The sequence below is a fragment of the Mastigoproctus giganteus genome, chromosome 4, assembly GCF_048544385.1.
Source record: "Mastigoproctus giganteus isolate SK-2022 chromosome 4, ASM4854438v1, whole genome shotgun sequence".
In the NCBI taxonomy this organism is placed as follows: domain Eukaryota; kingdom Metazoa; phylum Arthropoda; class Arachnida; order Uropygi; family Thelyphonidae; genus Mastigoproctus; species Mastigoproctus giganteus.
The window spans coordinates 115,456,339-115,469,987 of NC_143578.1; the positions used below are offsets into that span (position 1 = coordinate 115,456,339).

Here is a 13,649-nt window from a genome sequence, read left to right on the forward strand (position 1 = left end):
AATGAGTAATATTAGCTGTTATTCCTACTGATTTAAATGCAATTTGCAAATTTTCTGCAGTATGCATTCACATAATTTTCATTGCTATATATAGCAAATGTTGGGGAGTTACTCCACGACGATCAGATCTACGAATTTCACTCAATACCATCAGAAAGGGAGTAATTTTCAATCCATTTTTAAATTTTCGTGCATGTCCTAAATATATAGCTGGAAAAGAAAGTTCTTCTGCATGTATATCAAATATGAAACTTGTTGGAGATTATTTCTGACCCAGTGCTATACATAAATATTTATTTTCAGACTATAATAATGTCTGTTGTTGAATTAACAATAGTTCATCACCATTGTTGACAGGTTCCACAATTTCATCTGAATGTTCCTGTTCACATCATCATTTGTCTCCAAAAAATCGTCACACACTTTTATGCCATTGAATTTATACAAAGGTGAATTTATCAAATACTGTAACCATATTTTCACTATTTTCTTCTACACACATCCTTGTAGATATGATGATTTATATATGTGAGTCTTCATTTTATTAATGGCATAATCGTTATCTAATTCTCTAGGTAATTGTTGAACTATCGTATTTACGTTAACTGGTACATTTATTACTTGTCCAATGATCCCATATTGTCCATGTTCATAATGTAAACAACGAATTTGCATAAAGGTAATTGTGGTGATATCAAACGTTCAGTTATAACATCCAGTGGAGGCAAATGAGTAGGTAAATCCATTTCACATGGCCATAGTTGGTATCCGTCCCTCTTTTAATGAAGTATGACATGTATTATACATATGAAAGTACTCACTTCTTGTAAATGAAATTCATTTTGAAGTAATTCATATGAAGTCGTTGGAAATGGTTTCAAATCTAATTGGAATCATAAACAATCACAAACATTACAACTAAATCCAAATGGGTTTTTGTACATTAGTTTTTCAAACTCACTGTCAGCTTGTGTAGACACTATAGGGATGGAATCAGGTATCTCATTACACCCATTAGCCATTTCTAATTTCACTTTTTTTCGTGTACGATATTCCTTCATTCGTTCTGCTGGAGTTTTAGATTCCTGATAAGTATCAGGCATAGTAGAACTCTGTGGTTGAATTTCATTATGATTTGGAATAGTTTGAATTTCTAATTTCCTTTTCTTCCATTCCCGATATTCCTTCATTATTTCATCTCGAGTTTTTTTGGGTACAGTTTGAGAACTCCAGGGCATAACGAAACACTGTTGAATTTCATCTGGATTCACATTTCTGTCCAACTTCCCTTTCTTTCTTTCACGATGTTCCTTCGAACAATGGGCTGTAGATTTTGGCACAGTTCTTCATGAGCTAATGTTATTAGTGGAGCCCAACAGGGTTTGGTGTTGGGCCCATGGTTTTGTATATTTATGAATGATATTGATGAAGGTATATCAGGCTTAATGTATACATTTACAGATGATACAAAGGTTGGCAGGGTTGTTAATGACAGTAATGGCAGTGTGCTACTGCAACAGGATTTAGAAAATTTTAGCAGATGGGCTGAGAAGTGGCAACTGAAGTTTAACCTTGACAAATTCAAAGTACTGCATATGAGTAGCAGTAACCCCAGAGAAATGTACAAACTGTATGGTACTATACTCAGGGTTGTAGAGAATGAAAATGACCTCAGGTAATTGTGCAGTCAGATATGAAATTTTCTCAGCAGTGCAGTCAGGCCACCTCATGGGGTCTTGTGAATGCTATACAGGAATTTTGCTACTAGGGAAAAGGAAGTGATTATCCTCTTGTATAAGGCAATGGTTAGGCCACGCCTTGAGTACTGCATACAGGTCTGGAGGGCTCATTTTAGGAAGGATGTAGAGTTGCTAGAACTAGTACATAGAAGAACAAGATTGGTGAGGAGAACGAATGGGTCCTCTTAACAAGAAAGGCTTAAGTTCTGCAAATTGCAGCGTCTGGAGACTAGGCATCTGCGAGGTGATCTGATTGAGGTGTATAAGGCCTTGAACGGTTTGAGTATGCTTAATGCTGATGGGATTCTTCGTCTTCTGCAGATTACGAACCTGAGGGGGCATGAATTCAAATTGAGGAAAGAGATGTAGAATAGATGTGCAGAAATTTGCTTTTAGCCAGTGGGTAGTTGATTGCTAACTCAAAGGTTAGGTTAGGAAAAAAGGAAATGGTTTCTTTATTTTTCGTTATATTTCCTGACTTGCCCTTACATGTAAGGTCAGGTCAGGAAATAGGTTAGGAAATAATAGGAAAAGGTTTCCTTACCTAACTTAAAGTTTCCTTATATTTCATAACCAAACCTTTAAGGGTTGGTTATGAAATAATAAGAAAAGAAAGAAAGATTCTTTATATATATATATATATATATGTGTGTGTGTGTGTGTGTCATAATGTCAGTCAATCACTTAATGCTATAATGTTATTGGCTGTTGTGCTCATGCACCAATGAGTACATCATCTGTCATGCCTACATCTCAATTGATATATCATTCTCAACTTCCACTGCTGCTACTGATAACATGCATCACCTGTTTACTGAGAATGCAGGGAGAAACTGCAGTAGCGACAAACCAGTTTATCCAGTAAGTTTCCTGTGGTTCTCGTGTTGGCTTTCTTCACCTTAAAATAAATAAATAAATAAATTTTCTGTTTATACTCCGGGATGACTAAACGGTCAGAGGAGTTTACAAGATACACAGAATACAAGAAACAGCACCGTATTCGGCAGTCACGGGCTTGAACCCCTGTCACTCAAGGCACATGTACTTATGTACCTGCGTACCTGACCACTAGGCTATGGCGGCCTTAACCATTTCTTCTTCATAAACTTAAATGGGGGAGGGGAGGGGGAGTTAAGCTTAATTTGGGTAACCTGTTATGTCCAATAAAGTAAAACAGTATTTAAATGATAAGAATATGCATAATTACCCTTATTGCTTGCAGGAATTCCTCAAACATTATGGTACCACTTCCATCTTTGTCTAACTCTTTAAATAATCCTTGAATATCACTACTGGTAAGGTCAAGTCCATACAAATCCAGACCTTGTTTGAACTCTTCCATATCAAGTTTTCGATCTATGTTATCATCCATTAAACGAAAAGCTCTGTTCCAAAAAAAAAAAAAAAACATTAAACAGATGTGTGCATAAATTTTATAGTTCACATTACAATGCATGCTTTTAGAAATACAAATTGTGCAGGTCGTGAACCACTGTCCCCCCCCCCCACACACATCTTGCAAGAGCATTTTTAAATGCTTTTCAGTCATTTTTTTTTTATTGAGCAATATAACTAGTATTTTTTAACTTAAAATATCATATTCATAATATGGTTTTTTTAAACCACTCCATAATGTAAGTGGTTTATTTGATGATTTTCCACATTTATAAATTTATAATGTAGCACCATATCGGCATATTTCAATGAATTTTTTTTTTTTTTTTTAATAGTAACAGTTCTGTACTGTATTCATCATAAACATAAACTACTGTACTCATAGTCACAATAGATCAGAGGCCAGCAACTTTTCAGCCACGCAAGATACTTTAAAAATAAACAAGTTCTCAAAGGTTGACCTCTACTGATTTTTTACAAATGTATCTTAAATAAAATACACTGGTTATAGAATTACAGTATAATAATTTTTAATTATTAAAAACATATTGGAAAAGGACATAAAAATTTGAAGTAAACTTAAAAACTAAAGCAGGTGATTAATTAATGGGATTTCTGACACTGGCTTTCTCTCAAAAATTGGGAGATGTCTGCAATAGTTACTCAAGGGGGGTTTAGGCATGCTCAGGCAGATTGAAAGTAGTCCATAGCTAAGAATGGAAAAAACATTAGCAAGGGCACAGTGAAGTTACTAACGATTACCTATAGAATTGTTTCAATATTGTTCAATTTAAAATATAAAATAATGAGGAAAAAAAAATTTTTTTCCATGTTATTACAGGAAATAATGTGCCTGGCTGTGGGAAAATGTTCTGTAACCATTTGCGCATCAATTGTCCTAAAATCAATGCAAAAAAAAAACTGCAGAGAGTACTGAGCTCTCTCTCTCTCAAAAAATTACAATAATAATAAATTTAAAAAAATTAAAATAATTAAAAAAAAAAAAAACTTTGCAAAAGTTGCTCCAGCGACCTACCTTCCCCAAGGTCAGAGTGCCTGCTGAGGCAGATAGTGGCACCATCTGGTGTTACCCCCAAGAACTAACACTACCACTGCATATAAGCCAAAGCTAAACAGGTCCACATCCATAGATGAATGATGTCGAAGAGATATAATATTCATACTACATCAAGTGTGGCACAGGATAAAGTCACTCACATTCAAGCCTTAGGCAGAGGGGTCGGTTCAAAAAGTCAGAGACAGTCCTGAGGGAGACAGTGGAGCAAGTGGCACTGTCCCCCATATGGCTACCACAAGAGAAGGGCAAGACCATCCAGCCCCACCAACTGGAAGTGCTTCCTGCACAACTGTGCTAGTGACCACCCAGGAAGGAAGAAAACACCACTGCATGAAGTGGAGCATTGAAATGAATACATACATGATGCGAGCATACTACAAACTAACGAAGTTCTAGAGACCGATATGACAATACGCAGGTCAAGACTACATACCAAGTGGTTGGAATGATTCCCGGATATTCAGGTCATGGAACAGCGAATAGCAGACCAGAGAAGGACCATCATCATCACAAAGAACCTGATAGCTCTTGCAATCTTGGAAAAAAACAAGCAGGACATGAGCAATGAATTACAAAGAACAAAGAATATGGACAACACAGAAACACCTCTAATCTCAGTGATGTCCATTTCCACTTCCTCTGCCACATTCTGTCAAAAATCATTCTCCCAACTCCACTAATCACACTTGGAACTCTTTGAAACTTGACTTTCTCCAGTCCAACTTTCCTAACAGTGAGGTAATTTTCCTCAGTGACTCTAATGTTCACAACACCAGCTGGCTTCCATTTTCTAGTCATACAGACCCAGCTGGTTGAGATGCTGAGGCTTATGCAATTACTAATGATCTCGCACAGATTGTTCATTTACCTACCAGAATAACGGGCATTCCTAACCATGCAGCCAACATGCTTGATCTTTATCTGACAAAAGACACCCTTCTTTTTCTTTTTGATCTTTTTCTGACAAACAAACAAACAACATGGTCGAGTTGAGTGGTCCTCTAGGCACCTCAAATCACAATTTGGTGATGGTCTCTTCTCCAATGGAGCCTTTCTCTCAAGGCCATTCCCAACCTAGTGTTGTTTGGCATTAGAAGAATGCAAAGGGATGATCTGCACGATTTCTTTTCTTCTTTTTCTTAAATGGATTACTGTTTCAAAACTTCTGATGTCAACTTTGGTATGATCGTGTCAGTGAAATTATTCTTGTAGGAATGAAATCCTTTATTCCACACTCCAACTTAAAATCTCACCTTTTATCTAAACCTTGGTTTTCCAATAAATGTGCTAAGGATGTTCAAAAGAAGAATGTTGCATATCGTAACTGGCTCGTATCCAAATCTCCAGGTTAATTTTCTGCCTACACCAAAGCCTGCAATTGTAAAGCAGTTATTAATCAGTCCAAACTAGATTTTGAACAGGCCAAGAGTAGAAAACTTGCTTCTTGTCCAAATGCTCGGTACCGAGCATTCTTGACCAGAATGCTCGGTAACCGAGCATTCTGGTCTCTTGCTATTGGCCACAACTTTTGCCCATCTCTGTTCCCACTTCTCTCTAAACCAGATGGCTCTATCGCCACTTCAGCCAAGGATAAAGCTGACCTGCTAGCCTCCTATTTTTTCTTCCAACTCATGTATTAATGATCTTATTAAACCAACTCCCACCATTCCCAGTACATTCCATTCAATGCTTTCTGTGGTCTTTTGTCAAAAGTATGTCGGAACCTTTTTGATCAACCTTGATGCAATCTCCAGAACCTGATGGTATTTCTCCACTTGTTCTCGAAACCTGTGCTCCTGAATTTACACCTGTTCTGTGTCACCTTTTCTCACTTTCTTATTCCAAAGGTGCTTTTCCTTCAGCTTGGAAATTTGCTCATATCCAGTTCCTAAAAAGGGTGACAAATCCTCTCATCCAATTATCATCCCATTGCAATCACCTCTACTCTTTCTAAAAGTAATAGTGAAAACAATTAACCGCCAACTCTTCAACCATCTAGAAACCTTCTATCTGATCAACGATCGCCAGTATGGATTCCGTCAATGTCGATCTACTGGAGATATTCTGGCTTATATTATCCATCTTTGGACAAACTGAAGCAGTTACTTTTGACTTAAGCTTCCATCTTATAGTTTGCCAACTGTTTTTTGTAATTGGGTATCCAGTTTCCTCTCTGACCACTTACTGAGAGTGATGGTAGATGGCTCTCTGTCTTCTAATTTATCCACTAATGTTGTTGTCCCCCCCCAAGGTTCAGTTCTTTCTCCCACTCTTTTCCTCTTGTATATTAATGACCTTCTTCCATTGTTTGGTCTCTCTCTCTCGCTCGCTCTGGTGCAGCAAAAGCCTCAGGCTTCCTTGCACCGTATGGTAATAATAATAATAAAACCTTGCCCTGCTCAAACAGCTTCAACTTCTCAAATATCCACTATATGGTAATACACTTAGGGTTGTAGAAAATGAAAAGGATTCGAGAATAATTGTGCAGTCAGATATGAAGCTTTCTGAGCAGTTCAGACAGGCGGCCAGAGTAGGTCATCTGGCATTGTCAATGATATACATGAATTTTGCTAGTAGGGAAAAGGAGGTGATTATCCCTTTGTATAAGGCAATGGTCAGGCCATGCCTTGAGTACTGAGTACAGGTTTGGAGACCTCATTTTAAGAAGGATGTACAGCTACTAGAACGAGTACAGAGAAGGGCAATGAGAATTGTGAGTGGAAGAAAGGGTTGCTGTTACCAAGATGGGCTTAAGTTCTGCAAATTGCAGCATGCCTCTAGACACTAGGGACCTGTGAGGTGCCTAGTCTCCAGATGCTGCAATTTGTAGAACTTAAGCCTATCTTGCCTTGGTGTTGGGTAGATTGTTATTTTCTATAATTATCACTGATATTGATGAGAGTATATATTAGGCCTAATGTCCAAGTTTGTAGATGATATGAAGGTTGGCAGTGTTGTTAATTACAGTACACTAATGGATCAAAGCAGAGTAAACTTAAACAATGTCTGCTAAGTAAACAACTGTTAAACTCAAATGCATGCCTGTTCCATAAAAACTAGCATCAAGAGGAAAGTCTAACACTTGCACATAGAATGGTGTGTGTGTCAGAGATTCTTAAACTTTTTTCACCCGCAACCCCTTTTTACAATGGAAAAATTTTTGCAATCCCTGGTATTATGTATGGTCCAAAACAAACCTCTTTCAGAAAGGCATAACCTGAAATTTGTGTTTTTCATACAATTTCAATATATCAAACGAGGACAGGTGATTATTAGCAAGTGTGTAACATATTTCTTCCTTTATACACTTATCTCTACCTCGTACATTGAGGTACATATTGTGGTATTAAACAAACATTTATTACACTCAAGCAAACATTTATTACATTTTATACAGTTTTACAAAAAATATTCCCTTACAAAAATACAAAAGTACAATTAAATAAGAGTATAAAGGAAGAAATATGTTACACACTTGCTAATAATCACCTGTCCTCGTTTGATATATTGAAATTGTATGAAAAACACAAATTTTACGTCATGCCTGTCTGAAAGAAGTTTGTTTTGGTCCATACATAATACCAGGGGTCGCAAAAATTTTTCCATTGTAAAACGGGGTCACAGGTGAAAAAAGGTTTAAGAAGCTCTAATACACACCATTCTATATGCAAATGTTAGACTTTCCCCTTTAAGCTAGTTTTTATGGAACAGGCATGCATCTGAGTTTAACAGTTGTTTACTTAGCAGACATTGTTTAAGTTTGCTCTGCTTTGATCCAGTGATGTACTGTCATTCACAACACTGCCAACCTTCGTATCATCTACAAACTTGGACATTAAGCCTAATATATACCTTCATCAATATCAGTGATAATTATAGAAAACAACAATGTACATAACACCAAACCACGGGGAACTCCACTAATAACATTAGTACACAATGAGCAGTGTTCACTGATTACAACTCTGTCTTCTCCCACTCAACCATCCCTTTATTCATAGCAGCAACTTGCATTTAATGCCATACTGCCTCAATTTGTACAGCAGTCTTCCATGTGCAACAGTATCAAAAGCTTTCTTGAAATTCAAGTATATGATATCAAAATTATTTTTTGCATCTACATCATAGTATCCAATCAAATTGATCAGACAAGATGTGCCCTTAACAAACCCATGCTGCATATGAACTATAACTGCAGTCATGTTTAGATCATTCTGTAATGCTGCTTTAACTACTGACTTCATTATATTCCCGGGAGCAGAAGTTAAACTGACATCTCTGCAATTACTTGTATCACCCTTTGATCCCCTTTTGTGAACTGGGGATACATTTGCACATCTCCAGTCCGTGGGTACCTCCCCTGAATCCAAGGATGCTCACATAATTATGGCTAAGAGTTTGCTTACTTCCTTTGCGCCTCCTTTAACATAACTGGATAGAACCCTTCCACCATAGGGGCTTTCTTATATTTAACTTCAACAATTTCACCTCCACTTTGCTCTCATTTATACATCATTTAGCTCTCTGTTGGAGTTTGATAAACTTCTCGCCTCCCTTTTCCTCATGTGTGATTTCAGATGCAAAATACTCATTTCGTTTGTCAGCTACCTGAGCAAGATCATCAACATTCGAACTATAGATATCAAGTGGACCAATCTGATTCATCCCCTTTGTTCTAGAGTTTATACAAGTAAGGAAGTCTTTGCTGTTTTTCTTTGCATCCTTTGCCAAAGATTTCTCATAAACTGCCTTCACTTGCCTAACCTCCTTAGTAACTTGATTACAGACTAGCTTATATCTACCACAGGCTTCTGTGTCGCATGATAATTTATATGCATCCCATGCATTTTTCTTCTCTGCCACGAGTCTCAGTAGTTCATCTGGCATCCATTTAGGTCTAAACCTTGAACTGTATTTCTTAGTTTGTATGAAAAGCCTAATAGCTTAAAAGATTAATTTCTTGAAAGCTTCCCATTTGGAACTGGCTCTTGGTAACATCATCAGTTGGTCCCACTGTATAGAATTTAAAAACTGTCTGAGGCCACTGTAGTCACCTTTATGAAAGCAAAAACTCTTCCCTTTACCCCTGATGGTACTTACACCTTTAAGTAAAAACCCCAGGGGCTCACATCTGGTGAGTATGGGCTTGGCATACCCAGGGTCCTGAGCTGGATATCATCATTCTTCTCTTCCTTGGTGATTCCCTTTTATCTCTCTCTCTCTCGGGGTAGTTCAGAATTTTTTTTTTTTTTTTTTTTTTGGCCGGTGCAGCATAAACCTCAGGCTTCCTTGCACCATATGGCATAATAATAATAATAATAATAAATCCCACATCAACACACTGTGATGACTGCCACCTAGTGGTTCCTTTATCTACAGATTCTTAATGCAGGAGGTGTGGCGCCCACACCACACGGAGGAATGCCGCCCCTCTATGCAGGAAGAATAAATAAATAAATAAATATTCATTTATTGCAAATACAGCAAGCCCATCACAGCACATGGCTAGGGGCAGATAAGAATACAAAGGAAATGACATAAAATAATCGAGTATATGTACATAGCAAATTTTATATAGATATTAACAATGGCTAGGAATTTTAGTTATGAATTTTAAAAAATTGCAGAACAGGACATTTGGCTTTCAGTTGCAATTACTGGGTTGGATTATTTTTCTTCATTTCATCGGAGATCTGACTCCTGTAGGCTTCAGAGTTGATTAACTTGTTGCAATCAATGTTGTGATGATTTATGAGGTGAAGGGATGCATTGGGGAACATTCTGTCCATTTGTTTAAGCCTGGAGAGGTTGGATTTGAATTGCTGGTTTCTTGCATTTTCCCTGTTGGGGGCAGCTATTATATTGGCTAAGTTTGGTGAATTGCATGCAGAGGTGATTAACTTTACAAGAAGCATGACTCCAGACTCGTTGATCATCTGTTTCAGAGGCTTTGTTTTTAGGTTTTTATAAAGCTGTTGCCTGGATATTGTATGGGGAAAACGAAGCTTACTATTGAGCCATCTAAGAACCCAATATTCTAGGGCAAGGAATTTCTTGACGGTTACTTGAGGAGCACCAGGCCAGATTTCGGAAGCATAGGACAGAATGGGAAAGATGCATCTTTGAACATGCTTAATGACTGTTTTTCTGTCTTGAATCGCTGCTGTTTCTTGTTTGATTAACCATTTTGCTTTTTGAATTTTTTGGGCAACATATAAATAGTGGGCATTAAAGGAGAGATTTTTATCAAAAACAACTCCAAGGTCTTTGTGAGCGTAAACATTTGGGATTGGGACATCTGCAATTTTTATTTCTATGTGGTTGGGTTGTTTCTGAAGGGAATAAGTAATTTGAGCAGATTTGCTTGCATTTATATTCAGATTGAGATCTTTCAGGTACTTGATGATTTCACAAATCTGTGAATTCGCATCATGGATAACTTTGCAAATATCATCACTGGCTTTGGAGATTATAAATAACTTTAAATCATCAGCATATGCCAATAGATTTGGATTTTCTTGTAGAAGTGGTTGAAGAGATGCTGAAAATATAGTACTGGAGAGAACGGCTCCTTGGGGAATGCCTGTTGAGGTTGTGACGAGAATATCGTCAGTACTAGTGGGGAAGAGGAGAAGTCTGCGATTTAGGCTGTATTGAAGATAGGAAATAATCATTGTGTCAACGAGAAAATGATTTTTTAGTATTTGAAAAGCTTTTTTGAGATCTATGTTGTTGAAAGCACCTTTGATGTCAAAATAAAATACATCGCATTGTGCCTTGTCTTGAAACGCAGTTTGGATGTGTACAATGGTGTCAGCTAGGCTTGTAGTTGTGGAGCGCCCTCTAGGAACAAAATGCATATTGAAAGGTGCATTAGCAAAGATTGCATGTTGAAGATATGGGAGCATGATTTTTTCAATAATTTTAGTAATTATTGACGAAACAGCAATTGGTCGATGGCCGGGATGGTTATTTCTGCAAGCTTTTTTAGGAATCATCGTAATCCTGAAAGTTTTCCACTGTCTTGGAAGGAATGGCTGGCAGATGCACCTGGAAATTATATGCACTAACGAATCAATAATGTATACGCTGGACAATCTAATAATAAAACCAGAGATGCCGTCAGGACCTTCACTACTATCAGGGCATATTTGGTTAACTGCACGCTGAACTGTATTCTTGTTCACAAGTTGGTTAATTAGCAGGGCTTGATCCGGAGACACATCATGTTGCACTTTGTCTGCTTGTTCATAGGAATTAAATGCTATATGTCTGTTTTGTATACCTTCAGTGAAAATGTCAGATCCACTTGTTTCCATATTGCATCTTATCCATTCAGAAACTAGATCGTGCTGTAAGGTAGCTGTTGTTTTTGTAGAAAGTGCTCTTTTATTGTGCTTTAGCGTGGACATAACATAATTTTTGTATGACTGAATTTTTTTTGAGTTGAAACAAAGCTCTGCTCTTTTTATATTTTATGTGTGCTGATGAAGTGCCGTATTTCTTCCACTGTCTGTGGTATTTTTGCTTACTTTAAAAGTATGGTTTAAGGTGGGATTTGAACCAAGGTTTGGAGAGCGAAGATATTCTAACAAGTTTGGATGCCGACTCTGTTTTCAGTTGATTCAGCCATTTTATAAGAAGAAAGGTAGCGTCCTGTATAGGAATATTTTTGAGAGCATCCCATGGGTAGTATTTTAAGAGCTGCAAAAACTTTTCTTTCTGAAGGAATTTAATTGATGATATTCTTTTAGTGATTTCCAGAGGGGGGCGAGGATTCCCGCAGCAAATTGTTGCTTGCAGTTCTATACTTTTGTGGTCAGATGTAAATGTAATGTTCGTACTACGTTTTTCATGCAGTGGAAAGTTAGAGTATACAAGATCAAGCGCTTGATTACCTCTTGTAAAGGGACGTTGATTTTTTTTGCTCCTAGAACTAAAAATGAGTCGGACAGCAGCTTCATTTGTAGATTATATTTGGGCAGGGGAAGATTAAAATCGCCCATTATAATGATGTTAGTTTGAGGCTTAAGAACAGTAGTGATCCAGGTTATTACTTCATTAATGATGTCATCAGTAGGTCCAGGCGGAATATAAATATTATAAATTTGAAGCAGAGAATCCTTAACTTGGATTAGTAGGGAAATTCCCTCAAAGTTGAAAGTATTAGAGTTGTATGTGTTCAAAACTTTAAAATTGGATTTTAAAATTATTGCTGTCCCACCACCTCTACGATTAATTCTTGATGTCATGAATGGCGTGTAGCTGAGGTTCTTCGGCAGTAGGAAAACATCTTGTAAAGATTCCTGCATCCACGTTTCAACTAAACATATGATGTCATGTGATTCTTCAACCATTAATGAAATAAGCATAGACAGTTTGTTTTTTATGCGTCTTACATTTTGAAGAAAAATGCTGAGATGGACATTTGTGTTAGAAGGATTTTTGCAAACAGATGTATTAGATGGCAAGTTAAATGGTGGATTAGGATGAGAATTAGGAATATTATTCTCTAGCTATGCACAGAATTCAATCACTGCTAATAATCAGATCAAGAATATTACTCCCTCTGGTTGCCTCTCTAACATGCTGCTGTAGAAAAAATTTATCCAATAAATCCACAGAAGTCTTTCTAGTGTGCGAGTGACCAACCCACAAGTTCCAGTCAATATCTGGGAAGTTAAAATCTTCCATTATAAGACATTCTGATTTACTAGCCCACTACCTTTCTGTACAGTTGTTCGTTGTATTCATCAGAGTCGTCAGGCCTATAGGACAAACCCTACTCTCATTTTCGCTTTTCCAGTGGTTATGTCACACCAAACTGACTCAATGTTGCACTTCTGCCCATGTCAACTGGATACACTGCCTTACATTTTGTGTTTTTTAACTAACAGCATAACCCATCCTCTCTTGCTATCCTGTCTATCTGTCGTTTCTGTACAGATTGTACTTGCCAAATTTCAATTCCACATTCCTTATATATATATATATATATATATATATATATATGACACCACATATCTGATATCCCAACAATATCTGCCTTTGACCAGCACTTCAAATTCATCAAGTTTATTTACTATACTCCTAACACTGTTGTACATGCAAGTATACATGCACCTGTTCTTACTCTTAGTTACCCTATCATAGCCCAAGCATTTACTTGATCCATGATGATATCAAGCAGTTCTTGAAATCCCCACCAAATTGCATTCCAGACTGCTGCTCATTCCAATATAAACAGTGCAAGAATTACTTTCACTTCTGCCTGCGGCTACTGTTAATCTATTAGTCTCTGAATCCTCCATAAGATAGTCAGTTTTCCAACCAACATAACACTGACTCGATAGCATCAGAAAATATCCTTGCACCCTTTCTCTTTAAGTTTATACTATCGCTGTAGAAACAGTCTCTCCTGTTTTTCACAGACTACT

The 13,649-nt window shown here is 37.2% G+C and overlaps 1 protein-coding gene across 1 annotated transcript in view; it reads right to left on the reverse strand.

Annotated features, from left to right (window-relative positions):
• The window catches only part of LOC150087008 (calcyphosin-like protein), a 103,997-nt gene that overhangs the window by 59,049 nt on the left and 31,299 nt on the right, over positions 1-13,649 (reverse strand). Inside the window, exon 3 of the mRNA XM_090372900.1 lies at positions 2,947-3,124. Coding sequence (XP_090229026.1) covers positions 2,947-3,124 — 178 coding nt within the window. The remainder of the gene's footprint in view (positions 1-2,946; positions 3,125-13,649) is intronic.